This window comes from Pelophylax lessonae (genome assembly GCF_965119305.1).
Source record: "Pelophylax lessonae genome assembly, chromosome: 4".
Classification (NCBI taxonomy): Eukaryota; Metazoa; Chordata; class Amphibia; order Anura; family Ranidae; genus Pelophylax; species Pelophylax lessonae.
This window is the reverse complement of record NC_138771.1, coordinates 359,397,763-359,422,396: the sequence shown is the minus strand read 5'-3', so window position 1 is coordinate 359,422,396 and position 24,634 is coordinate 359,397,763. Positions and strand designations below refer to the sequence as shown.

Genomic DNA, 24,634 nt, shown 5'->3' with positions numbered 1-24,634 from the left:
GGGACAGGAGCGTGATTTTTTTTTTTTTTTAAGGTTATAACCTCTTTAATACCATAAATAATAACATGCTGTTGATGAGTTTGGCAATTCTAGAAAAATGCTTAAATAATACATTACAATTTAGCTAAACCCATTCGATATTAGTAGACTAAAATGTACTGGAGATTTTAGTCGACTAAAATACTACTAAAACTTAAACAATTCAGATGACTAAAATATGACTACAATTAAAATGGAATTTTAGTCAAATTTAACACTGCCTGAAAATAACCTTTGGGCACTGGGTTCCACGTAGGGATCTTTCTAGACTTTGTTCTGGTAAGTTTGCTACAGAGCATTTTCCAGGTCCATTTTCCAGGTCCATGGCTGTCCTGTTTTTGAAGACTCAGTGAGTAGGCTAGTCAGGCCAAGCACTGAAAGCTACTTATTTACATAGGTCACTTAACGCCTTTTAAAATTCTGAGTTTTCTACCACAGAAGAAGTTATTGCTTTGACATCATCTGCTGGGTGGTCACGTGCACATGCTCCACACTCTCTTACCCACCATGCAGCCTGTTGGAAGCAGTCTCCCTGTTGGTGCTCCTGCTTGTAAGAGGCATGTAAAACTTTGATCTTTTTGATCCATTCATGCTACCCACTTACGGGGACTATTTGGTCTCCTATGGCCCTTTGACTGTCATCTGATACTAGCTTTCCAGGTTTTTTGAGGCCTTGCTTCTTACCCAAAGGTTTACTTTGCTTTACTGCTGCGCAGTCCCAACATGTCTAATTCTAGATATTGCGGCGATAGTCCTGCTGTAGCGGTGGTGCTCCAGGTTCATACTCTTCTATTTGCCTCTGAGGTCGCTTGCAGCATGAAATCCTGTTGCCCTGTCTTTGAGTCCTGTCTTTGAATCAGGTGTGGCTGGATCCCCTGCCTGCTTAGCAGAGGTTTTTATTACAGTCATGCAAGACTTTATGGCCTAAATCACCCAGTTAATTTGATGACCTTGATCACACAGGCCACCAGCATACTTCTGTGCCCTCTTACACTCACTCACCCATCTGCATTAGAACAACAGAAACAAGGTAGGACTAAGCATCCCTGCCCTCTTACTGTTGTCCCTAACAGATTGGTGTGGTTCTGTAGTTGTCAGAGAACAATGTGATTGATCAGTCAGCAACGTCATAGCGCATAGCAAATTATGAGGCCAAAAACGTTCGGGCAAGATCCACAGGTACACTATAATACCAAAAGTATTGGGACGCCTGCCTTTACACGCACATGAAGGTTAATGGCATCCCAGTCTTGGTTCGTAGGGTTCAATATTGAATTGGCCCTCCCTTTGCAGCGATAACAGCTTAAACTCTTCTGGCAAGGCTGTCCACAAGGTTTAGGAATGTGTCAAAGTGAATATTTGACCATTCTTCCATAGGCACATTTGGGAGATCAGGCACTGGTGTGGACGAGAAGGCCTGGTTTGCCGTCTCTGCTCTAATTCATCACAAAGGTGTTCTGTCGGGTTGAGGTCAGGACTCTGTGCAGGCCAGTCAAGTTCTTCTACCTCAAACTGACTTATCTATGTCTTTATGGACCTTGCTTTGGTGTGGTGTGATTATGGTGTGGGGTTGTTTTTCAGGGGTTGGGCTTGGCTCCTTAGTTCCAGTGAGGGGAACTCTTAAGACGTCAGCATATCAAGACATTTTGGACAATTTCATAGTCCCAGCTTTGTGGGAACGGTTTGGGGATGGCCCCTTCCTGTTCCAACATGACTGTGCACCAGTGCACAAAGCAACGTCCATAAAGACATGGATGAGCAAGTTTGGAGTTTGAGCAACTTACCCCATGAGTAAGCGCTAGTGGGCAGAGTGAAATGTGTTGGGGACGTGGCTCGGCGGGGTCTACACTGAGACTGCCACTTGTATACACACAGCAGGTCTTCTAGGATCTTCAACACTTTTCTGTCCTTGTGGACAGCCTTCCCAGGAGAGTTGAAGCTGTTATAGTGGGCCAACGCATTATTGAACCCTACGGACTAAGACTGGGATGCCCCTAAAGTTCATGTGCGTGTAAAGGCAGGTGTCCCAATACTTTTGGTAATATAGTGTATTTTTTGAACTAACCAAACACATATAACAAAATGTTTAATTGGTGTATTTTATAAACCAAAAGGGAACAAACAATATAAGAGAAGTTCATTTTTGGAGTTTATTCGCCCCTTTACTGCTCTGTGGTGGTGAGCATTACTGGATGGGGAAAAATGGCTTTTATTCCATTTTTCTTTTATTTTCTTGTTCTTTCTGGCCTCATAAAAAGGTATACGTTTCTTATTATGCCTATAGTTGAAATATTAATCACCTCCATCTAACCAATGGCTTTGTCCTCTAGACTTGCCATGTTTTGTTAAGTGTTTTTGTTTCTGTGCAGTGCTTGGTTGGAAGAGTTTGATGACCCAGTTATTGCTCGTGTGAACAAACGCATGCAGGCCATTACAGGACTAACTGCTGACACTGCTGAGATGTTACAGGTAAAATCTATGTTTGTTACTATGCATTATTTAGGCTCAGATGCATATACTACTATACATTCCCAGAGTTCCCATGTTATTATAAAACCTGGATACATTTCCTCTGGAGAAGAGACAAGATAGCTTGCAGGGTATCTTGACTTTTGTGGGGAAAGAAAATGTTGTAAATAAAAACAATGGCATATACAATTGCTACACAAGCCATATTGTAATTTAATGTTATTAAAAAATTATCTTTCTCTATCGCTCATTGACAGACGTAGTCTTCTTGATTCTCAAGAGCTGGGTTATGTTGTCTCCGCAGGAGTAGGACTAGGCAGAATGACAAAACGTTCTGGCTCCACCCTAGGGGGCAGTCCCTGAGGGTATATCCTCCCTCTCTCTGCTACAGGGAATCAGTTTTTTTCTGTCTAGTCAGGAGTAAGGACCTAAGTTCCTTGCTGGGATCTTTTGGTCCTGGCAAGACTTTTTTTCTTTAAGAAAAAGACATTTTTTAGGTAGTTTTCTCCAGTGTTTTTTCCTGTGAGATCTTCAAGCAAAAATGCCGGACTGGGCGACACTTGTGGTCACCCCAGCCGGCCTACGAGCGCGCGCAGACCATGGCATTGCGCTTGGTCGGCCGCGACATATTCAAGTAAGTATGCGGGGCCGGGCGACGGGCTGGATGTTGAGATCCAGTGGTCACCCCGGTTTCTGCCTAAGAGCGCGTGCAGACCAGTGCGCTGAGTCGGCCGCGACGGAGTCCCAGTAAAGGGACTGACTTTGCGAGTTAAAAGCTCGCTTGGACGCCAGGTACCAGAGAGTCGAGGCGTCCACAAACCCCCACCCCGGTGGAGAGGGTATTGTGAAGAGAGGGTGCCTGTCGGTTCGGTATGGTGAGTAAACGTTCCCTTTTTTTCCTCATTATGAGGCAGTATATATTATGGGCCCCTCCATATATGGTCAGTATATATCTGATACTTACAAGTCCCCCTTGTAATACAGCATGTGTTTGTGGGAAGTGGACTTGGTTCAAGAGCTAACACTCTACCCAGCAGACTGTAACATTACAGCAGACATAGGAGGTATAATCCTACCTTATGTGCAGTGTATCTCTGTAGATCCATATGTCACCTCTTAGCAGAGTGCAGGTGGATGTGCTGGGAAGACGATATCGGCGGTCCGCCGCCATTTTGCCGTAGACCGAATGCATGTATGTCCTCAGGTCACGCCGGCCGCCATGTTTTTGGAGTCTTATGTCTCCTCTATGGGGGCGGCCATGTTTTGTGAGCCCAGCTACCTCGTGGAGGGCTGGGAACGCCGGAAGGCGTACACAGGGGGCGGAGCCACGCCTTCTGCCCGGGAAAAAGCAAACAGCTCCTTCCAGTCTGTGTAAGACAGACGCTGACTGCAGTTTGTTGGAAACTGCACTGCATCGGTTGGTGAGCCTTGGGGGTCCCTCTCTCTCTCTCTGGGATCGAGAAGCAGGTACTCTGAGGGGCGCTATTGCGCTAGGGGGAGACACAAAAAAAAAAAGAAAAAGTTTTTTTGTTTTTGCTGGCAAAGGTGTCCTGTATTAACATGGACCCTGCCACTCATGTATCTCCTCCGGATCCCCTCGAGGGGTCTGCGGGATCCTCCAGCACCCCATTGACTATTGAATCTTTGTCAGCTATTATGGAAACTTTTGTGTCCCGGGTGGAAGTGGCTTGTCAGGGACAGGGCGCAAGAAAGCGACCCCCGCCTAACCCCTTATTATCTGAAACTTCGGATTCAGACTCTGAGCCTATCTCTGCAGTTGCAGGTACTTCATCTGGTATTGGTGTCTCGGGTCCTGTCTCTTCAGACAGTGAGGAGGATGTTTCGGCATCCGCCATAGCCAGAGAGGAAGCGTTGGTAAACGCACTCATTGTATCTGTTCAAGAGACTTTAAGGTTACAGGGTATTCCATCAGAAATAGCTGAAACTGAGATCCCTTTTGGGACTAAAAAGCGCATCAAAGTGGCGAAGGTTTTTCTATTGCCCAAATGTTTTGGCAATCCAATCGAAGAAGAATGGCGTCTGCCAAAACGCACTTTTAATATTTCTAAACGCATTGACAGGCGTTATCCGTTTGAGGAAACCCTTATTAAGAAATGGACAGAACCACCTGTGGTGGATTCACCTATTGCTAGATTGAATAAAGCCACGGTTATTCCTTTAGAAGACGCTCCGTCTTTTAAAGATCCAGTGGATCGCAAGATAGAAGCTATGTCTCGCACCATGTTTTCCTTGATTGGATCAGCTTTCAGACCAATAATTGCTATTGGTCTGGTTTCGCAGGCTGTAACTGAATGGACCAAGTGGTTACGCCGGGACTTAGAAGAGGTCCCTCAGGCGGTATCAGATTTGTTGGAACAAATGATACAGGGGTTACAGTTTGTATGTGATGCGGCGTTAGACGCCACTCCATTAATGGCGCGAGCATCAGTCTCAGCAGTGGTTCTCAGGCGTACACTGTGGCTAAAAGGTTGGTTAGCCGACCAAGGTTCCAAAAAAGCATTGGCTAATATCCCCTTTTCAGGAGAGCGTCTATTTGGAGCCAACTTAGATGAGATCATTAAGGATCTCACCGGTGGAAAAAGCACCTTTTTACCGCAAAATTTTAAAGGTAGAGGAACTCGTCAAAGACGAGGGCCTTCTTTTTCTGCTCACAAGAGGTTTTTTCGTCCAGCGGGTGAAAAAACTAAGTCCTCCAAAGCTCCTACAGGAGGCGTCAGGGGTCGTTGGTCGGGCAAGCAAAAGCCCGCCCCCTCCAGACCTGAAGATAAACCATCCAAAGCCTGAAGGTGCGCCCCCACCCATAACTGGGGTGGGGGGGACGTCTTCGCCGGTTCCCGGATCCATGGCTTTCCAGAATCCCGGACAAATGGGTTTGCGAAGTCCTAAGGTCAGGGTACAAGATCGAGTTTCGATCTCTCCCACCGGCGCGATTCTTCCCTTCCAATATCCGTCTATCCGCAGATCGTTTAGAAGATCTGCGGAGAGCAGTCACAGATTTACTACAACAAGGAGTGGTAGTCCACGTTCCTTGGACAGAACGGTTTCAAGGGTTTTATTCAAACCTGTTTACAATACCCAGGAAAGAGGGCAAAGTGCGTCCAATTCTGGACTTAAGAGCACTCAATTCTTTCGTCAACATAAGAAGATTCAGAATGGAGTCCATTCGCACGGTAGCAGCCTTCCTGCATCCAGGGGATGTCCTAGCGTCCATAGACATCAAGGACGCCTATCTTCACATTCCCATTTTCGCAGGACATCAGCGTTTTTCTACGCTTTTCCGTAGAGGAGAACCACTATCAGTTTGTGGCGTTACCTTTCGGTCTCGCCACGGCTCCGCGGGTCTTCACAAAGGTGTTGGCCCCAATGTTGGCACTTCTGCGCCAAAGAGGTATATCGATTCTAGGTTACCTAGACGATCTTCTGCTTCATGCAGAATCTCCTCAGACCTTGCTACAAAACATAGAAATTACTATGATTTCTTTACAGGAATTCGGGTGGCTGGTGAACCAGCAAAAGTCATTTCTGGTTCCCACCCAGAGGCTCGAATATCTGGGTCTAATTCTAGACACAGTCAGGACAAGAGTTTTCCTTCCGGTAGGGAAACTCCGAAAGATTCAATCAGCAGTCCAGTTGTTACTGTCCAACAGCTGGTCTTCCCTTCGGACTTGCATGAGGGTTCTGGGGTTGATGGTGGCTTCATTCGAAGCAGTCCCATTTGCCCAGTCCCATACCCGAATTCTTCAGCAAGAGATTCTTCTCAGATGGAATCGGAATCCGGAATCCCTGGACAATCAGATACGATTGAGCAAACAGACCAGAGAGTCTCTGGTTTGGTGGCTTCGGTCTCCAATGCTCAGCCAGGGAAAGTCATTTCTGCCAATATATTGGACGATAGTGACCACAGATGCCAGTCTATCCGGATGGGGAGGAATTCTTGGTCAGTTATCTGTCCAGGGACTTTGGTCCCCGGAAGAATCCAGGTTACCGATAAATGTATTGGAACTGAGAGCGATCAGACTTTGTCTGATTCACTGGACCGAGCAGCTCCAGGGCAGCCCGGTTCGGATCCAGTCGGACAATGCCACGGCCGTGGCTTATGTCAATCACCAGGGGGGCACCAAGAGTGTCCGAGCGGCCAAAGAAGTGGCTTGCATTCTTCGCTGGGCGGAACGATTTGTTCCAGCAATCTCTGCGGTGTTCATTCCGGGGGTGGAGAATTGGCAGGCAGATTATCTCAGCCGTCAGACCCTGGATCAGGGGGAATGGTCCCTCCATTCAGACGTTTTCCACCAGTTGTGCCTACGGTGGGGCACCCCGGATATGGATCTGTTGGCATCACGATTCAACAGGAAAGTTCAGAGATTCGTGGCTCGCTCCCGCGATCCTCTAGCAGAAACCGCAGACGCACTGATCGCCCCGTGGGGGCAATACCAGCTAATATATGCCTTCCCTCCTCTCGCGTTACTGCCAAGACTTCTTCGCAGGATAGAGGAGGAAGGAATTCCAGTAATCCTGGTAGCTCCGGACTGGCCTCGTCGAGCTTGGTACGCCGACATGGTCAGACTGGTGGCGGACGTCCCATGGAGACTTCCTCTCAGAGAGGATCTACTGTCTCAGGGACCGATCTTCCATCCTGCTTTACGATCGCTGGCTTTAACGGCCTGGCTATTGAGACCCAGGTGCTGAAGGACAAAGGTTTGTCAGCTTCAGTTATTCCTACTCTAGTTGAAGCAAGGAAAGCGACTTCCAGAAAGATTTATCATCGCACATGGAAGTCCTACATTGCATGGTGTGAACCTTTGGGGTTCCGTCCTCGGTCTTATTCGATTAGTTGAATATTGGCTTTTCTGCAACAAGGGGTTGAGCAGAAACTGGCCTTGAGTACTATCAAGGGTCAGGTCTCAGCATTAGCCATCTTCTTTCAGAAGCCTTTGGCTACTCATTCCTTGGTGCGGAATTTCATCCAGGGGGTGCGACATCTGGCTCCGCCAGTGCACGCGCCGTTACCCCCCTGGGATCTTAATTTAGTGTTGTCGGTTCTTCAGAAACCTCCTTTTGAAGATATTAGGGAGATTCCTCTACCCACGTTGTCCCAGAAGGTGGCCTTCTTGGTGGCTATTACTTCTGCACGCAGGGTGTCAGAGCTGGCCGCATTATCTTGTCGTTCACCATATCTGGTGGTTCATAGAGATAAGGTGGTTCTTCGTCCGAATCCATCCTTCCTACCAAAAGTGGTTTCAGAATTTCATCTGAATGAAGAAATTGTATTACCTTCCCTGTGTCCTAAGCCCAGTCATCCTCGGGAATTTGCTTTGCACTCCTTGGATGTGGTCCGGGCGATCAGGGTATACTTGAAAACGACAGACTCGTTTCGCAAGACGGATTCACTTTTTGTGATCCCAGATGGACCCAAAAAGGGGTTGCCTGCATCTGCCGCGACCATTTCCAGATGGATCAGACAGACGGTAGTACAGGCTTATTCTATTAAGGGTCGGGAGCCCCCGTTCCCTGTTAAGGCGCACTCCACTCGGGCACTTAGTGCGTCATGGGCCTTTCGCCATCAGGCGTCAGTGGTCCAGGTGTGCAAGGCGGCTACCTGGTCGTCGGTGCATACCTTTACTAAACATTATAAAGTTGATGTAATGGCATCATCTGATGCCTCGTTTGGCCGCAAGGTTTTGCAGGCCGCAATTTGAGGAGACCAGTGGTCTACCTCGAGGGTTTTTTCCGTTTGGAAAATTTTTCTTTAGTCTCATTCTTTGTTTATAATGAGCCTTTAAAACTTCTAGTTTGGCACCGGTTGGGCCTTCTAGATTGGATTTGATTTTGTCAATCCCACCCCTCATTTGTGGCACTGCTTCTGGATGTCCCAGCTCTTGAGAATCAAGAAGACTACGTCTGTCAATGAGCGATAGAGAAAAATGGATTTTTGTAAGAACTTACCGTAAAATCCTTTTCTCTTAAGCTCATTGACAGACGTAGTACCCGCCCCTCTATCATTGAGTTGGGTTGGGTTAAATTCTCTGTACTGCTTTAAACAGAACTGATTCCCTGTAGCAGAGAGAGGGAGGATATACCCTCAGGGACTGCCCCTAGGGTGGAGCCAGAACGTTTTGTCATTCTGCCTAGTCCTACTCCTGCGGAGACAACATAACCCAGCTCTTGAGAATCAAGAAGACTACGTCTGTCAATGAGCTTAAGAGAAAAGGATTTTACGGTAAGTTCTTACAAAAATCCATTTTTCCATCTGCAGTAGCTGTAATTTTCTAGAATACTCAATGCAATATGGCAACCTGGATGCATTCTGTGCAGTTTGTGTGCAGAACACCTCCAAAAATGTATTTTCCTGCTTGGGTAAAGAACTCTTCACTATGTTACAACTCAGGTTTATGGCATCCTTTGCAACAGAAATGTGTTTTTTTTTGTTTTTATGAGATACTCTAGAAATGCAGACTCTGCAACTTTTCTTATAGGAACTCCTGAGAGTGCACCAGGTGATTATAATGAACCAGTCTGTCCCATTCTCTCCTATTTAGAACCATGTCACACAAGGCATGATCTAAAAAAGAGTAATTTCTTCAGAGCAGAAACGAGTAGTAATCTGCAACAGTTTGTTAAAATCCTTGCAGTGTGCATAAAAGTGATATTAAAGTCCTTTTTTTTTTTTTTTTAATTTTATTAAAAAATAAAAAATAACAGACATGTTCTACTTACCTGCTCTGTGTAGTGGTTTTGGACAGAGCAGCCCAGATCCTCCTCTTCTCAGGTCCCTCGCTGGCTCTCCTGGCCCCCTCCTCCTGCCGAGTGCCCCCAAAGCAAGCAGCTTGCTATGGGGGCACACGAGCCGAGCCGCAGCTCTGTGTCCATTCAAGCGTCCCCTCTCTCTCCTCATTGGCTCACTGACATCGACAGCAGTGGGAGCCAATTGCGCCCGCTACTGTGTCTCAGCCAATAAGGAGGGAGAATCCCGGACAGCCAGGTGTCTTGTGCAACATTGCTGGCTCGAGATTGGGTCAGGTAAGTATTAGAAGGGCTGCTGCACACAAAAAGCTTTTATCTTAATGCATAGAATGCATTAAGATAAAAAAAACCTGCCTTTAGAAACACTTTAATCACCCAGAAGGGACTGTGTTCTTTTCAACAACAGTGGAGTTACTGTTTAAAAATTTCTTGTTTATGAGCCTCAGGACTCTCTCTGACTCTGTTTCTGTACTCCCTGTTCCTGTGGTGGTACCTCATTTCCAATAAAACTTTTAAGATAGTGGGGGTTTTTTTTGTGTCCTTGTGGAGAATTAATTTCCTAATTTGCCATCCTGGTAACAGTGCTTTTACCAGACAAGTTAGCTGAAGTTCTGGGGAATATCCTGCTGGGTCCCAAAAAGAAATACCACCTTACAGATGTTCTGACTATCCCCAACTTTACCCAAAGCTTAAACAATGATTCAGCCAGAGTTGTGCTTTAAACTTCCATTTAGCTTCTGTGTATATTGCCTCTTACAGGTTGCAAACTATGGTATGGGAGGTCAATATGAGCCACATTTTGATTTTTCAAGGGTAAGTGTATATTAAAATGTGTATGATGCATGGTATTTAACCTTTTCTAAGGGTGGGGGTGGCAGGTGCTACCTATGTTGTGTGTTTAAATGGCATATGTCCATATGTAAGAGGATGCACGTATGGGATCTTCTGTATAAAACAATCTTTAGAAACATGTCAGAAAATTGTTGCATGCATTAATGAGCTCTCTGACATGTAATTGCTTTGTTGGTAACCCATACCAAATGGTTGCTTGATTTTTATCAGGCCATTTTGGGTCATCCTTCTTTACTTTGGTAGCTCATTATGGAAGCTGCTGCTGTGCCTTAGTCACCAGAATTCTGACTATGGGTTCCATAATGGTTTCTTATAATATACAATGCTTGCTGTTATTATTAAATAAGGCTCGTAAGGGGGAATACAAGATTTTTTGTTTTTGTTTTTTACACATACTTACCTTGGTCTTTACACATTTGCATTGATTGCAGCCAATTAAATGGTGTCTGAGAAATAAATAATGCAATGCACGCCATACCTGGGTCGAATTCCAAACAAATTTTCTTTCGAAAATCAGAAATTTTGTGATCCGATGGTGCCACCATTGATTTCAAAATTTGACCAACCAAGCCTTCACCTTCATGCTGCTACAGAAAAGCATTTTCGTGGCTGGGAATCTTCTTTTCTTTCTAGGTCACAGCTCATGCCCATTTAATTTTCGATTATATTTCCCGCATGATTTTCCCATCATTTATTAGAGATTGGTTCATTTTTCAAAAAACTTCTAACATGCCCAATCACTCAAATTTGATGGCCACACAAAAATCCGCCGCTGCTGCAGCCCACAGATAGTACAAAATTCGAACAAAAATAATTTGTTGTGATTTGCGTAAGAAAATTATTTTGCAATTCAACCCATGTTTGGATAGCTTTAATTTTAATCTGAATATAAATAGCCATGGTTCTGTAAATTTAGTGTAAACACATTGCTAAAAAGCTTGTCAGAGATAGAATGAGCCTTCAACATCTATCTGTGGAGAGACAGTACTTCATGCTCACTTTTACATCTGAATTTTTGGAAGTCCAGGTTCACCAGTTTAAAGCTGGCCATGGAGAACCATGGTCTGCAAACCCGTAACCTCCACCACGTTTTTTCTTTTTGCCACGTTCACAAGACATGCAACCTGGAAGAAAGAGTTATGTGAATGGACTCTTAATAAAAAATATATATCTTAAAATTAATTTAAAATTTAAATTTCTCTATCGCTCATTGACAGACGTAGTCTTCTTGATTCTCAAGAGCTGGGTTATGTTGTCTCCGCAGGAGTAGGACTAGGCAGAATGACAAAACGTTCTGGCTCCACCTTAGGGGCAGTCCCTGAGGGTATATCCTCCCTCTCTCTGCTACAGGGAATCAGTTTTTTTCTGTCTAGTCAGGAGTAAGGACCTAAGTTCCTTGCTGGGATCTTTTGGTCCTGGCAAGACTTTTTTTTTCTTTAAGAAAAAGACATTTTTTAGGTAGTTTTCTCCAGTGTTTTTTTCCTGTGAGATCTTCAAGCAAAAATGCCGGACTGGGCGACACTTGCGGTCACCCCAGCCGGCCTACGAGCGCGCGCAGACCATGGCATTGCGCTTGGTCGGCCGCGACATATTCAAGTAAGTATGCGTGGCCGGGCGACGGGCTGGATGTTGAGATCCAGTGGTCACCCCAGTTTCTGCCTAAGAGCGCGTGCAGACCAGTGCGCTGGGTCGGCCGCGATGAAGTCCCAGTAAAGGGACTGACTTTGCGAGTTAAAAGTCTCGCTTGGACGCCAGGTACCAGAGAGTCGAGGCGTCCACAAACCCCCACCCCGGTGGAGAGGGTATTGTGAAGAGAGGGTGCCTGTCGGTTCGGTATGGTGAGTAAACGTTCCCTTCTTTCCTCATTATGAGGCAGTATATATTATGGGCCCCTCCATATATGGTCAGTATATATCTGATACTTACAAGTCCCCCTTGTAATACAGCATGTGTTTGTGGGAAGTGGACTTGGTTCAAGAGCTAACACTCTACCCAGCAGACTGTAACATTACAGCAGACATAGGAGGTATAATCCTACCTTATGTGCAGTGTATCTCTGTAGATCCATATGTCACCTCTTAGCAGAGTGCAGGTGGATGTGCTGGGAAGACGATATCGGCGGTCCGCCGCCATTTTGCCGTAGACCGAATGCATGTATGTCCTCAGGTCACGCCGGCCGCCATGTTTTTGGAGTCTTATGTCTCTTCTATGGGGGCGGCCATGTTTTGTGAGCCCAGCTACCTCGTGGAGGGCTGGGAACGCCGGAAGGCGTACACAGGGGGCGGAGCCACGCCTTCTGCCCGGGAAAAAGCAAACAGCTCCTTCCAGTCTGTGTAAGACAGACGCTGACTGCAGTTTGTTGGAAACTGCACTGCATCGGTTGGTGAGCCTTGGGGGTCCCTCTCTCTCTCTCTGGGATCGAGAAGCAGGTACTCTGAGGGGCGCTATTGCGCTAGGGGGAGACACACAAAAAAAAAAAAAAAAAAAGAAAAAGTTTTTTTATTTTGCTGGCAAAGGTGTCCTGTATTAACATGGACCCTGCCACTCATGTATCTCCTCCGGATCCCCTCGAGGGGTCTGCGGGATCCTCCAGCACCCCATTGACAATTGAATCTTTGTCAGCTATTATGGAAACTTTTGTGTCCCGGGTGGAAGTGGCTTGTCAGGGACAGGGCGCAAGAAAGCGACCCCCGCCTAACCCCTTATTATCTGAAACCTCGGATTCAGACTCTGAGCCTATTTCTGCAGTTGCAGGTACTTCATCTGGTATTGGTGTCTCAGGTCCTGTCTCTTCAGACAGTGAGGAGGATGTTTCGGCATCCGCCATAGCCCGAGAGGAAGCGTTGGTAAACGCACTCATTGTATCCGTTTGAGGAAACCCTTATTAAGAAATGGACAGAACCACCTGTGGTGGATTCACCTATTGCTAGATTGAATAAAGCCACGGTTATTCCTTTAGAAGACGCTCCGTCTTTTAAACATCCAGTGGATCGCAAGATAGAAGCTATGTCTCGCACCATGTTTTCCTTGATTGGATCAGCTTTCAGACCAATAATTGCTATTGGTCTGGTTTCGCAGGCTGTAACTGAATGGACCAAGTGGTTACGCCGGGACTTAGAAGAAGTCCCTCAGGCGGTATCAGATTTGTTGGAACAAATGATACAGGGGTTACAGTTTGTATGTGATGCGGCGTTAGACGCCACTCCATTAATGGCGCGAGCATCAGTCTCAGCAGTGGTTCTCAGGCGTACACTGTGGCTAAAAGGTTGGTTAGCCGACCAAGGTTCCAAAAAAGCATTGGCTAATATCCCCTTTTCAGGAGAGCGTCTATTTGGAGCCAACTTAGATGAGATCATTAAGGATCTCACCGGTGGAAAAAGCACCTTTTTACCGCAAAATTTTAAAGGTAGAGGAACTCGTCAAAGACGAGGGCCTTCTTTTTCTGCTCACAAGAGGTTTTTTCGTCCAGCGGGTGAAAAAACTAAGTCCTCCAAAGCTCCTGCAGGAGGCGTCAGGGGTCGTTGGTCGGGCAAGCAAAAGCCCGCCCCCTCCAGACCTGAAGATAAACCATCCAAAGCCTGAAGGTGCGCCCCCACCCATAACTGGGGTGGGGGGACGTCTTCGCCGGTTCCCGGATCCATGGCTTTCCAGAATCCCGGACAAATGGGTTTGCGAAGTCATAAGGTCAGGGTACAAGATCGAGTTTCGATCTCTCCCACCGGCGCGATTCTTCCCTTCCAATATCCGTCTATCCGCAGATCGTTTAGAAGATCTGCGGAGAGCAGTCACAGATTTACTACAACAAGGAGTGGTAGTCCACGTTCCTTGGACAGAACGGTTTCTAGGGTTTTATTCAAACCTGTTTACAATACCCAGGAAAGAGGGCAAAGTGCGTCCAATTCTGGACTTAAGAGCACTCAATTCTTTCGTCAACATAAGAAGATTCAGAATGGAGTCCATTCGCACGGTAGCAGCCTTCCTGCATCCAGGGGATGTCCTAGCGTCCATAGACATCAAGGACGCCTATCTTCACATTCCCATTTTCGCAGGACATCAGCGTTTTCTACGCTTTTCCGTAGAGGAGAACCACTATCAGTTTGTGGCGTTACCTTTCGGTCTCGCCACGGCTCCGCGGGTCTTCACAAAGGTGTTGGCCCCAATGTTGGCACTTCTGCGCCAAAGAGGTATATCGATTCTAGGTTACCTAGACGATCTTCTGCTTCATGCAGAGTCTCCTCAGACCTTGCTACAAAACATAGAAATTACTATGATTTCTTTACAGGAATTCGGGTGGCTGGTGAACCAGCAAAAGTCATTTCTGGTTCCCACCCAGAGGCTCGAATATCTGGGTCTAATTCTAGACACAGTCAGGACAAGAGTTTTTCTTCCGGTAGGGAAACTCCGAAAGATTCAATCTGCAGTCCAGTTGTTACTGTCCAACAGCTGGTCTTCCCTTCGGACTTGCATGAGGGTTCTGGGGTTGATGGTGGCTTCGTTCGAAGCAGTCCCATTTGCCCAGTCCCATACCCGAATTCTTCAGCCAGAGATTCTTCTCAGATGGAATCGGAATCCGGAATCCCTGGACAATCAGATCCGATTGAGCAAACAGACCAGAGAGTCTCTGGTATGGTGGCTTCGGTCTCCGATGCTCAGCCAGGGAAAGTCATTTCTGCCAATATATTGGACGACAGTGACCACGGATGCCAGTCTATCCGGATGGGGAGGAATTCTCGGTCAGTTATCTGTCCAGGGACTTTGGTCCCCGGAAGAATCCAGGTTACCGATAAATGTATTGGAACTGAGAGCGATCAGACTTTGTCTGATTCACTGGACCGAGCAGCTCCAGGGCAGCTCGGTTCGGATCCAGTCGGACAATGCCACGGCCGTGGCTTATGTCAATCACCAGGGGGGCACCAAGAGTGCCCGAGCGGCCAAAGAAGTGGCTTGCATTCTTCGCTGGGCGGAACGATTTGTTCCAGCAATCTCTGCGGTGTTCATTCCGGGGGTGGAGAATTGGCAGGCAGATTATCTCAGCCGTCAGACCCTGGATCAGGGGGAATGGTCCCTCCATCCAGACGTTTTCCACCAGTTGTGCCTACGGTGGGGCACCCCGGATGTGGATCTGTTGGCATCACGATTCAACAGGAAAGTTCAGAGATTCGTGGCTCGCTCCCGCGATCCTCTAGCAGAAACCGCAGACGCACTGATCGCCCCGTGGGGGCAATAAAGACTTCTTCGCAGAATAGAGGAGGAAGGAATCCCAGTAATCCTGGTAGCTCCGGACTGGCCTCGTCGAGCTTGGTACGCCGACATGGTCAGACTGGTGGCGGACGTCCCGTGGAGACTTCCTCTCAGGGAGGATCTACTGTCTCAGGGACCGATCTTCCATCCTGCTTTACGATCGCTGGCTTTAACGGCCTGGCTATTGAGACCCAGGTGCTGAAGGACAAAGGTTTGTCAGCTTCAGTTATTCCTACTCTAGGTGAAGCAAGGAAAGCGACTTCCAGAAAGATTTATCATCGCACATGGAAGTCCTACATTGCATGGTGTGAACCTTTGGGGTTCCGTCCTCGGTCTTATTCGATTAGTCGAATATTGGCTTTTCTGCAACAAGGGGTTGAGCAGAAACTGGCCTTGAGTACTATCAAGGGTCAGGTCTCAGCATTAGCCATCTTCTTTCAGAAGCCTTTGGCTACTCATTCCTTGGTGCGGAATTTCATCCAGGGGGTGCGACATCTGGCTCCGCCAGTGCACACGCCGTTACCCCCCTGGGATCTTAATTTAGTGTTGTCGGTTCTTCAGAAACCTCCCTTTGAAGATATTAGGGAGATTCCTCTACCCACGTTGTCCCAGAAGGTGGCCTTCTTGGTGGCTATTACTTCTGCACGCAGGGTGTCAGAGCTGGCCGCATTATCTTGTCGTTCACCATATCTGGTGGTTCATAGAGATAAGGTGGTTCTTCGTTCGAATCCATCCTTCCTACCAAAAGTGGTTTCAGAATTTCATCTGAATGAAGAAATTGTATTACCTTCCCTGTGTCCTAAGCCCAGTCATCCTCGGGAGTTTGCGTTACACTCCTTGGATGTGGTCCGGGCGATCAGGGTATACTTGAAAACGACAGACTCGTTTCGCAAGACGGATTCACTTTTTGTGATCCCAGATGGACCCAAAAAGGGGTTGCCTGCATCTGCCGCGACCATTTCCAGATGGATCAGACAGACGGTAGTACAGGCTTATTCTATTAAGGGTCGGGAGCCCCCGTTCCCTGTTAAGGCGCACTCCACTCGGGCACTTAGTGCGTCATGGGCCTTTCGCCATCAGGCGTCAGTGGTCCAGGTGTGCAAGGCGGCTACCTGGTCGTCGGTGCATACCTTTACTAAACATTATAAAGTTGATGTAATGGCATCATCTGATGCCTCGTTTGGCCGCAAGGTTTTGCAGGCCGCAATTTGAGGAGACCAGTGGTCTACCTCGAGGGTTTTTTCCGTTGGAAAATTTTTCTTTAGTCTCATTCTTTGTTTATAATGAGCCTTTAAAACTTCTAGTTTGGCACCGGTTGGGCCTTCTAGATTGGATTTGATTTTGTCAATCCCACCCCTCATTTGTGGCACTGCTTCTGGATGTCCCAGCTCTTGAGAATCAAGAAGACTACGTCTGTCAATGAGCGATAGAGAAAAATGGATTTTTGTAAGAACTTACCGTAAAATCCTTTTCTCTTAAGCTCATTGACAGACGTAGTACCCGCCCCTCTATCATTGAGTTGGGTTGGGTTAAATTCTCTGTACTGCTTTAAACAGAACTGATTCCCTGTAGCAGAGAGAGGGAGGATATACCCTCAGGGACTGCCCCTAAGGTGGAGCCAGAACGTTTTGTCATTCTGCCTAGTCCTACTCCTGCGGAGACAACATAACCCAGCTCTTGAGAATCAAGAAGACTACGTCTGTCAATGAGCTTAAGAGAAAAGGATTTTACGGTAAGTTCTTACAAAAATCCATTTTTTAAATTAAAAAATGGATTGGTCTGCTCAACTCATTTGTTTTATACATTATATTTCTGCAGCTCAATGCTGCCACCTATTTTATATTTGTTGTATGTTTTTTTTTCTAAATACGAATATATATTCTAAATAATAAATTGTAACTGGTGGGTTTTCAAACCTCATTTTCTCAGCAACATCCTGTTTTAAGTTAAAAGCAGCAGTTTGCTTTTTTTTAATTATTTTTTTTAAACACAGCATATTTACTATTATTTAAGTAGTTGCATTTTTTTATTCTTGAATTATTAAAAATAGTTAAAGGGATCTACTTAGTTTAAATCACATTTTTATACCATTTTTAACAGTAATACACTGTACATATCTAAAAAAAAAAAAAAAAAAAAAAAAAACGTTTAAAAAACTTGTCTTACAAATGTTTGTCTATAATTTTGCATCTCATGTTTTTTATTCATAATGTTGCTGAGTTTAAAATATATTGCAAGCTGTGTAAAATTCATACATTTTATAGCAGTGGCAAAAAAAATATTTTTAACTGAATATTTATTTATCTGCAATATCAAAGGGACTCTGTATCAGTACAAAATCCTAAACCATTCATACAGTGCAATCATTTTTGAGATTATTCTTCTTGTGCTGCAATTATGTCTGTGTCAAAATTTTAAACTATTTGCTATTTATGGTGGTGGTGGGTGACGCAAGGTGCAATTTTGCTTTGTGCATAAAACTGTCTGGCTTTCTACAATTGCTTATTTGTCATTTTTCCAGGCCTCCTACTGATATATTAAGAAAATTAAAATTTATTGGAAATGTTAATTTCCACTGAAATGTGTTTCCAGTATCCATACTTTATTTAAGGAGGTCATTTACACATTTCATGCACAAAGATACCAAATCTGCTTAAGCAAGCTTGTCTTTTTGTGCCCTTGTATATTTGTCTGAGTCAGTGAGTATATCTGCATCTTCCTGCTTATTGTTTTATGTGTAGCTATACCTCAATGGAATTCACTTGGTCTATCCCCACCCATGGTTTTAGACCCCCATTCACACAGTTGTACCCCATGTTTTCCAATGATAACCATATACTGTATTCGTAGCGACTTCATAGTATTTCATGTACTACTTTGGTCCGACTTTTATGCAGTTTGAGGGCCGTAGACTTTACTATTAAGCCTAAATTAAAACCAATTTGTACCTAAATGTTTTACATGCAACACTGGGTCTGACGTTGCAGAGGAAAAACAAGTCGCACCCTTCCAAAGTTGCGCAAGTGTGAATGGAGTCTTACCTTAGCCTGGATACACCAACTAACTACATGTGCCAATACAGCAGAATGTCCAGCAAACGTATGCCTCCTTTCAGTTTGGGTAGAGTCAAAAGTGATATCTGAATGCAGGGTTGTTTGTCCACCCATAGAAAGTTCAGGAGCAATCGGCAAAGATGCACTAACAATGACACAGGGAGCATTATAGGGAGAGTGTGGATTAGCTATAAAATTTGAGGTAGGGTTGTCATTTTGAGAGCATTTGATCTGCCAAACCATTTTAGATTTAGGGACCTCCAGTTTTGCAGATCCCTGCTCATTATAGAGATCAGTGGACAGAAATTGGGGTTAAAAAACAGAGCTGGATCAAGTGTGATCTGGACCCCCAGTTACTTGAAACTAATGGTGGCCCAGGCAAATGTAAAAAAAATAAAATAAAAAAAAAAGCACCTCACCACGAACACCCACTCTGACAGTATAGACCTATTAGGTGCTTTTGAAGTATTATAGTTGATCTTATATTTATATAAGCCACCATATTGGCCAAATAGTGAGTGACATTTGTTTCGAGAGAGTCACCTTGGGATTCAAAACTACACAAAGAGCACCCACATAGACCATGACTTTATAATGGCAAAATGTACTAATCAGGCCAGTAATATCTGTTTGCCCTTGCCCTTATGGCACACTGCAAAGGCTCTAAAGTCAGAACAGAAATTGAAGATGACAGAAGGCATCCCTGCCTTGTGCCTGTGGAAAATCTTGAGAAAGTCAGACTGCTGCCTGTGGGATGGAATAAAGGGCGGAGATCCAAGTTAGCATGTGGGTTCCCAATCCCACATACGAGAGCGTTGACCATATAGTATTCTTTCCAAAATGTCAATGCTTCTTGCTACTTACTATGCTAATTAAACCTCCACTTAGGTAAGTCAACAGTCTCAATTCATTCAGAAAAGCAACCACATTGCATTATTTTGTTGTAATTTAACTTAAAGCGGAGTTCCAGCCATTTACTCACCTGTCCAACGGTCCAGCGATGCGGCCGCCGGAAGCCACGATCCTCTCCCTCGGCGCCGGCATCACTGCTGTGGGCACCTGGCTGTTACAGTTTGCGGCTTCACAGCCGGGTACCCACTGAGCATGCGCGAGTCGCGCTGCGCGCCGTGGTTGGCCGGCAATCTTCTGGGACCTCTGACGTGTCCCAGAAGATTGCAGGGAGGGAGGGGGAGAGGAGAACTTCCGCTCAGGGCGCCGCGGCGCTCCGAGCGGAAGTGGGAGCGGGTACCTATCAAAACTAGGTACCCGCTCCCCCCCCCCTAAAAAATGACATGCCAAATGTGGCATGTCGGGGGGTCAGGACTCCCTAAAGCGGAAGTTCCACTTTTGGGTGGAACTCCGCTTTAATTAAATGGGATTTAAAAATCTTACTTAAGCAGGGTATACACTTACTGCAGTTTGGCTGGTTCAGGAGGAGCCTGCTAAATTTCTATGTGTGTGTGTGTATCCCTGTTTGACAGAAGCCAGTCTAAGGACCACCATGTGTTAAACAAACAGTCCTGCAGGAAAACCAGCATTGGATGCCAAGGGTTGCAGCACTGATTTGTGTAATCTAACTTGGGGGTGTGGGAGTCTCCACTGTCAGAATACAATAGCATGACAGGGGGGATTCCTGCATCCACATTGCTTGTGTAGATGCAGGAATCTGTCGTGTGTTTTTTTTTTTCTTTTTTTTTTTTTTCGCTCAACCCACTGGTTGAACCAAAAAAATAAAATAAAAAATTCTCCACGTATACCCAGGTAAAGTCTTAACATTTTATAACAGCATACTGGCTGGTGAAACTACACCATCCAGGTCTAGTTTTTAGCTACTGAAATTATTACATTTAAAGCTGAAGTCTGGGCTAAACAAATAATGCCTGAAGAGGCATGGGTGTTATCTTGGTGTTCTTTGTGTTTTTTGGATCTCTGTAATTCCAACAGGAAATAACCCCTACAATTTGCCTCTATGCAGAAGCTTTCTCTTATTAAGACTTCTCTCTGCTGGTCTTGCATCTGCCCACTTCCCTTTCCCCATAGCTATCTGCAGGCAGCCTGTAGTGCAGGGGTCTTCAAACTTTGGCCCTCTAGTTGTTCAGGAACTACAATTCCCATCATGCCTAGTCATGTCTGGGCATGTCAGAGTTTTATAATGCCTCATGGGATGTGTTGTTCTGCAACAGCTGGAGGGCCGTAGTTTGAAGATCACTGCTGTAGTGGGACGCTCTACTGGGTTTAACCCACAGTTCTGCTTTCTGCACAGGCACCAATACGATTTTCCAATAGGTAATATCTGTGACTTCAAAAGCATTAGCCTCATACAAATTCTATTTTATGTCCTTTTGTGGCTATTGAAAAATGTTTCAATACACATTGTTGGGGCTGGAGTTCAGATTTAAATTTTGAGCACTAGCATCATATTTCAAAGTTCAGCATCCATCTAATATTCACTGGCAAAAAAAACATTTAAAATGCTGCCCCTTGCTGTGGTGAATTTCTGTAGTACACTGCTGTGCTGCTTAGCAGAGCTTAAACCCTACATGTGGCTAAAGGCTTTGCTTGCTTAAGAGTGCCATGTTTTTGTTTTATTCTGCATTTTCAGAGGTTTAATCTCACAAATTTGTGTTGATGTACCTCCACCTTCCTTTTTTTTTTGTCTCTATAGCTGGACATTTTACACAGAGTACAATTGCATTTTTTTTAATCCGTAATTTTAATAAATGATGTAATTTTTCATATATATATATTTTTTTATATATTTCTGAATTGGGGTTCCAGTTAAAGTTATTATCTGTTGCAGCGTCCCTTTGACCCAAATCTCAAATCGGAAGGAAATAGGCTTGCAACATATCTTAATTATGTAAGTACCTTGGTAAATGTTTAATGATTCTTTCAGGTTTGCAGTTTATTTTCACGTTTAATTTTGTAGAAAGAGGAACCTGATGTGTTCAAGCGTTTAGGGACTGGCAATCGTGTGGCAACCTTTTTAAACTACGTAAGTATGGTATCTCCAGTAGGAATTTACTGTTCAGCATGGAAAAAATTGGACTGCGAAAGAGATGAACATTATGGTTGCCATAATTGTAAATTCAGAAAAGATTGTAAATTGAGTAAATCGTAAAAACAGCCCTGTTTGAACTAATGGGGGAGAAATTTGAAATATGTAGCTTTAAGATTGTTATCATGAATTGGTTGTGTAATAGGATATCGGTATAAAATATTACTATGTATGTGTGCATGTGCTTACCATTACTGTATCACAGATATGCAAGCGCTTTTTAAAATACACGTGACATTACATGTATAAATATACATTTTTAATTTTTATAATCTATTTCCATTTGTTTTGGATTATAAACATTTTCACATCTTTAAAAAAACTGATATGGAGAACAGAAAAAAAAAACTGGCAAATGTGCTTCAGGAATCTCTCTGCTGTGCAGAAATTACACTTTCTATAGGCAAGAAAATAGATAAATTTTTGACCAGGCAAAATGTTAGTTTTTTTTTATTTAATCCTGGTCCTATAAACTTTATATTTAGTAGCCAGTGAGATAACTGCAATTACTATATTAAATAGTAATTTAAGTATATTAAAGGGAGACCAAAACTATAAAATGATGCTATATATATATATACACACACACACACACAGGTGCATCTCCTAAAATTATACTATCACCAAAAAGTTATTTTCAGTAATTAAATTCAAAAAGCGAAACTCCTATATTGCATATAGATGCCTTACACATAGAGTGATATATTTCAAGCATTTTTCTTTTCATTTTAATGAATATGGCTTACAGATAGTGAGAACCCAAATCGCAACAAAACAAACTGGATCTATTTCATTCGGTAAAATGCTTGCTTATAGCAATGACATTCATTGCTATAAGCAATCATAATGAGTAAAAAAAAAAAAAACACTGATCACTTCCCCAGATTAGTACAATGGTAAGAAAGAAAATGTAACACAGGAAAAAATTGAAAAAAAAAAGAAATATATATATTGTACGGTCACCAGTCAGCTGTAGTACTGCACTGGTGACAGTTTGTACAAACAAAATGAAATTTTTTTTGTTTATTTGTTTATTTTTCAAAAAATTATGACAAATAATTACAACTTCAAAAAAACTCGGCATGCTTCTTACAAAATACCTTGGACTGTCTGCATTCCAAGAAGGGGTTTATGTGGGGGATATTTGTACTGTCCTGACATTTTTGGGACTAAAACACACATCAGAAATGATCAATATTTAAATAAATATATATATAATGCACATACAGTATCTCACAAAAGTGAGTACACCCCTCACATTTTTGTAAATATTTTATTATATCTTTTCATGTGACAACACTGAAGAAAATACACTTTGCTACAATGTAAAGTAGTAAATGTACAGCTTGTATAACAATGTAAATTTGTACAACAGTGTAAATTTGCTGTCCCTTTAAAATAACTCAACACACAGCCATTATTGTTTAAACCTCTGGCAACAAAAGTGAGTACACCCCTAAATGAAGGTGTCCAAATTGGGCTCAATTAGCTGTTTTCCCTTCCTGGTGTCATGTGACTCATTAGTGTTACAAGGTCTCTGGTGTAAATGGGGAGCAGGTGTGTTAAATCTGGTGTTATGGCTCTCACTCTCATACTGGTCACTGGAAGTTGAACATGGCACCTCATGGCAAAGAACTCTGAGGATCTGAAAAAAGGAATTGTTGGCCAAGACCATACAGCGGTTTAACAGGACAGGTTCCACTCAGAACAGGCCTCGCCATGGTCGACCAAAGAAGTTGAGTGCATGTGCTCGGCGTCCTATCCAGAGGATGTCTTTGGGAAATAGACGTATAAGTGCTGCCAGCATTGGTGCAGAGGTTGAAGGGGTTGGGGGGTCAGCCTTTCAGTGCTCAGACTATACGCCGCATTGCATTGAATTGGTCTGTCATCCCAGAAGGAAGCCTTTTCAAAGATGATGCACAAGAAAGCCCCTTGTTCAGCAAAACAGTTTGCTGAAGACAAGCAGACTAAGGACATGTATTACTGGAACCATGTCCTGTTGTCTGCTGAGACCAAGATAAACTTATTTGGTTCAGATGGTTTCAAGCATGTGTGGTGGCAACCAGATGAGGAGTACAAAGACAAGTGTCTTGCCTACAGTCAAGCATGATGGTGGGATGTTTTCAGTTTCCAGGAATTGTGTACAGATCCTTCCAACATGGGGCCGTTCATGATAATGCTGCAACATGAGGTGATGGTCGTGGATGAATTCCACAACCATGGGCCTCAGGATCTCGTCACGGTATCTCTGTGCATTCAAAATGCCATCAATAAAATGCACCTGGGTTTGTTGTCCATAACATATGCCTGCCCATACCATAACCCCACCGCCACCATGGGCCACTTGATTCACAGTGTTGAGATCAGCTAACCACTCACCCACACAACACCATACATGCTGTCTGCCACCTGCCCTTTACAGTGAAAACCGGGATTCCTCCATGAAGAGAACACCTCTCCAATGTGCCAGACGCCATTGAATGTGAGCATTTGCCCACTCAAGTCGGTTACGACGAAGACGAGCTGCAGTCAGGTTGAGACCCCGATGTGGTTACACGTGGTCTCTGGTTGTGAGGCCGGTTGGATGTACTGCCAAATTTATGAAACTCCTTTTGGTGAAGGCTTTTGGTAGAGAAATTAACATTCAATTCATGGGCAACAGTTCTGGTGGACATTTCTGCAGTCAGCATGCCAATTGCACGCTCCCTCAAAACTTGCGAGATCTGTGGCATTGTGCTGTGTGATAAAACTGCACGTTTTAGAGTGGCCTTTTATTGTGGCCAGCCTAAGGCACACCTGTGCAATAATCATGCTGTCTAATCAGTATCTTGATATGCCACACCTGTAACACAGAGTTAGACAGACAGATTTGTGAACAATATTTGAGAGAATAAGCCTTTTGTGTACATAGAAAAAGTCTTAGATCTTTGAGTTCAGCTCATGAAAAATGGGGGCAAAAAGCAAAAGTGTTGCGTTTTTTATAATTTTGTTCAGTATAGTTTACACTGAAGCCAGGCACTGGGTCCCTATCATGTGACCAGACTGAGACGCCCTCAAAATTGGCATGTATACAGATTTTTTTCATTTCACAGGGCAGATAGAATAGGCTAAGAATGGGGGTGGGAATAGATTTAAGTACAGTTAGTGTTTGACTGAACTT

The 24,634-nt window shown here is 44.4% G+C and overlaps 1 protein-coding gene across 2 annotated transcripts in view; it reads left to right on the top strand.

The window, feature by feature from the left end:
• P4HA2 (prolyl 4-hydroxylase subunit alpha 2) overlaps positions 1–24,634 on the top strand; it is a 151,400-nt gene that overhangs the window by 98,893 nt on the left and 27,873 nt on the right. The window contains exons 9-11 of one of the 2 annotated variants that reach the window (XM_082252775.1): positions 2,409–2,508; positions 10,030–10,083; positions 21,346–21,411. In XM_082252775.1, the coding sequence (XP_082108901.1) occupies positions 2,409–2,508; positions 10,030–10,083; positions 21,346–21,411 (220 nt within the window). Of the gene's footprint in view, positions 1–2,408; positions 2,509–10,029; positions 10,084–21,216; positions 21,277–21,345; positions 21,412–24,634 lie in introns of both variants that reach the window. The other variant, XM_082252776.1, reaches the window with a different exon arrangement.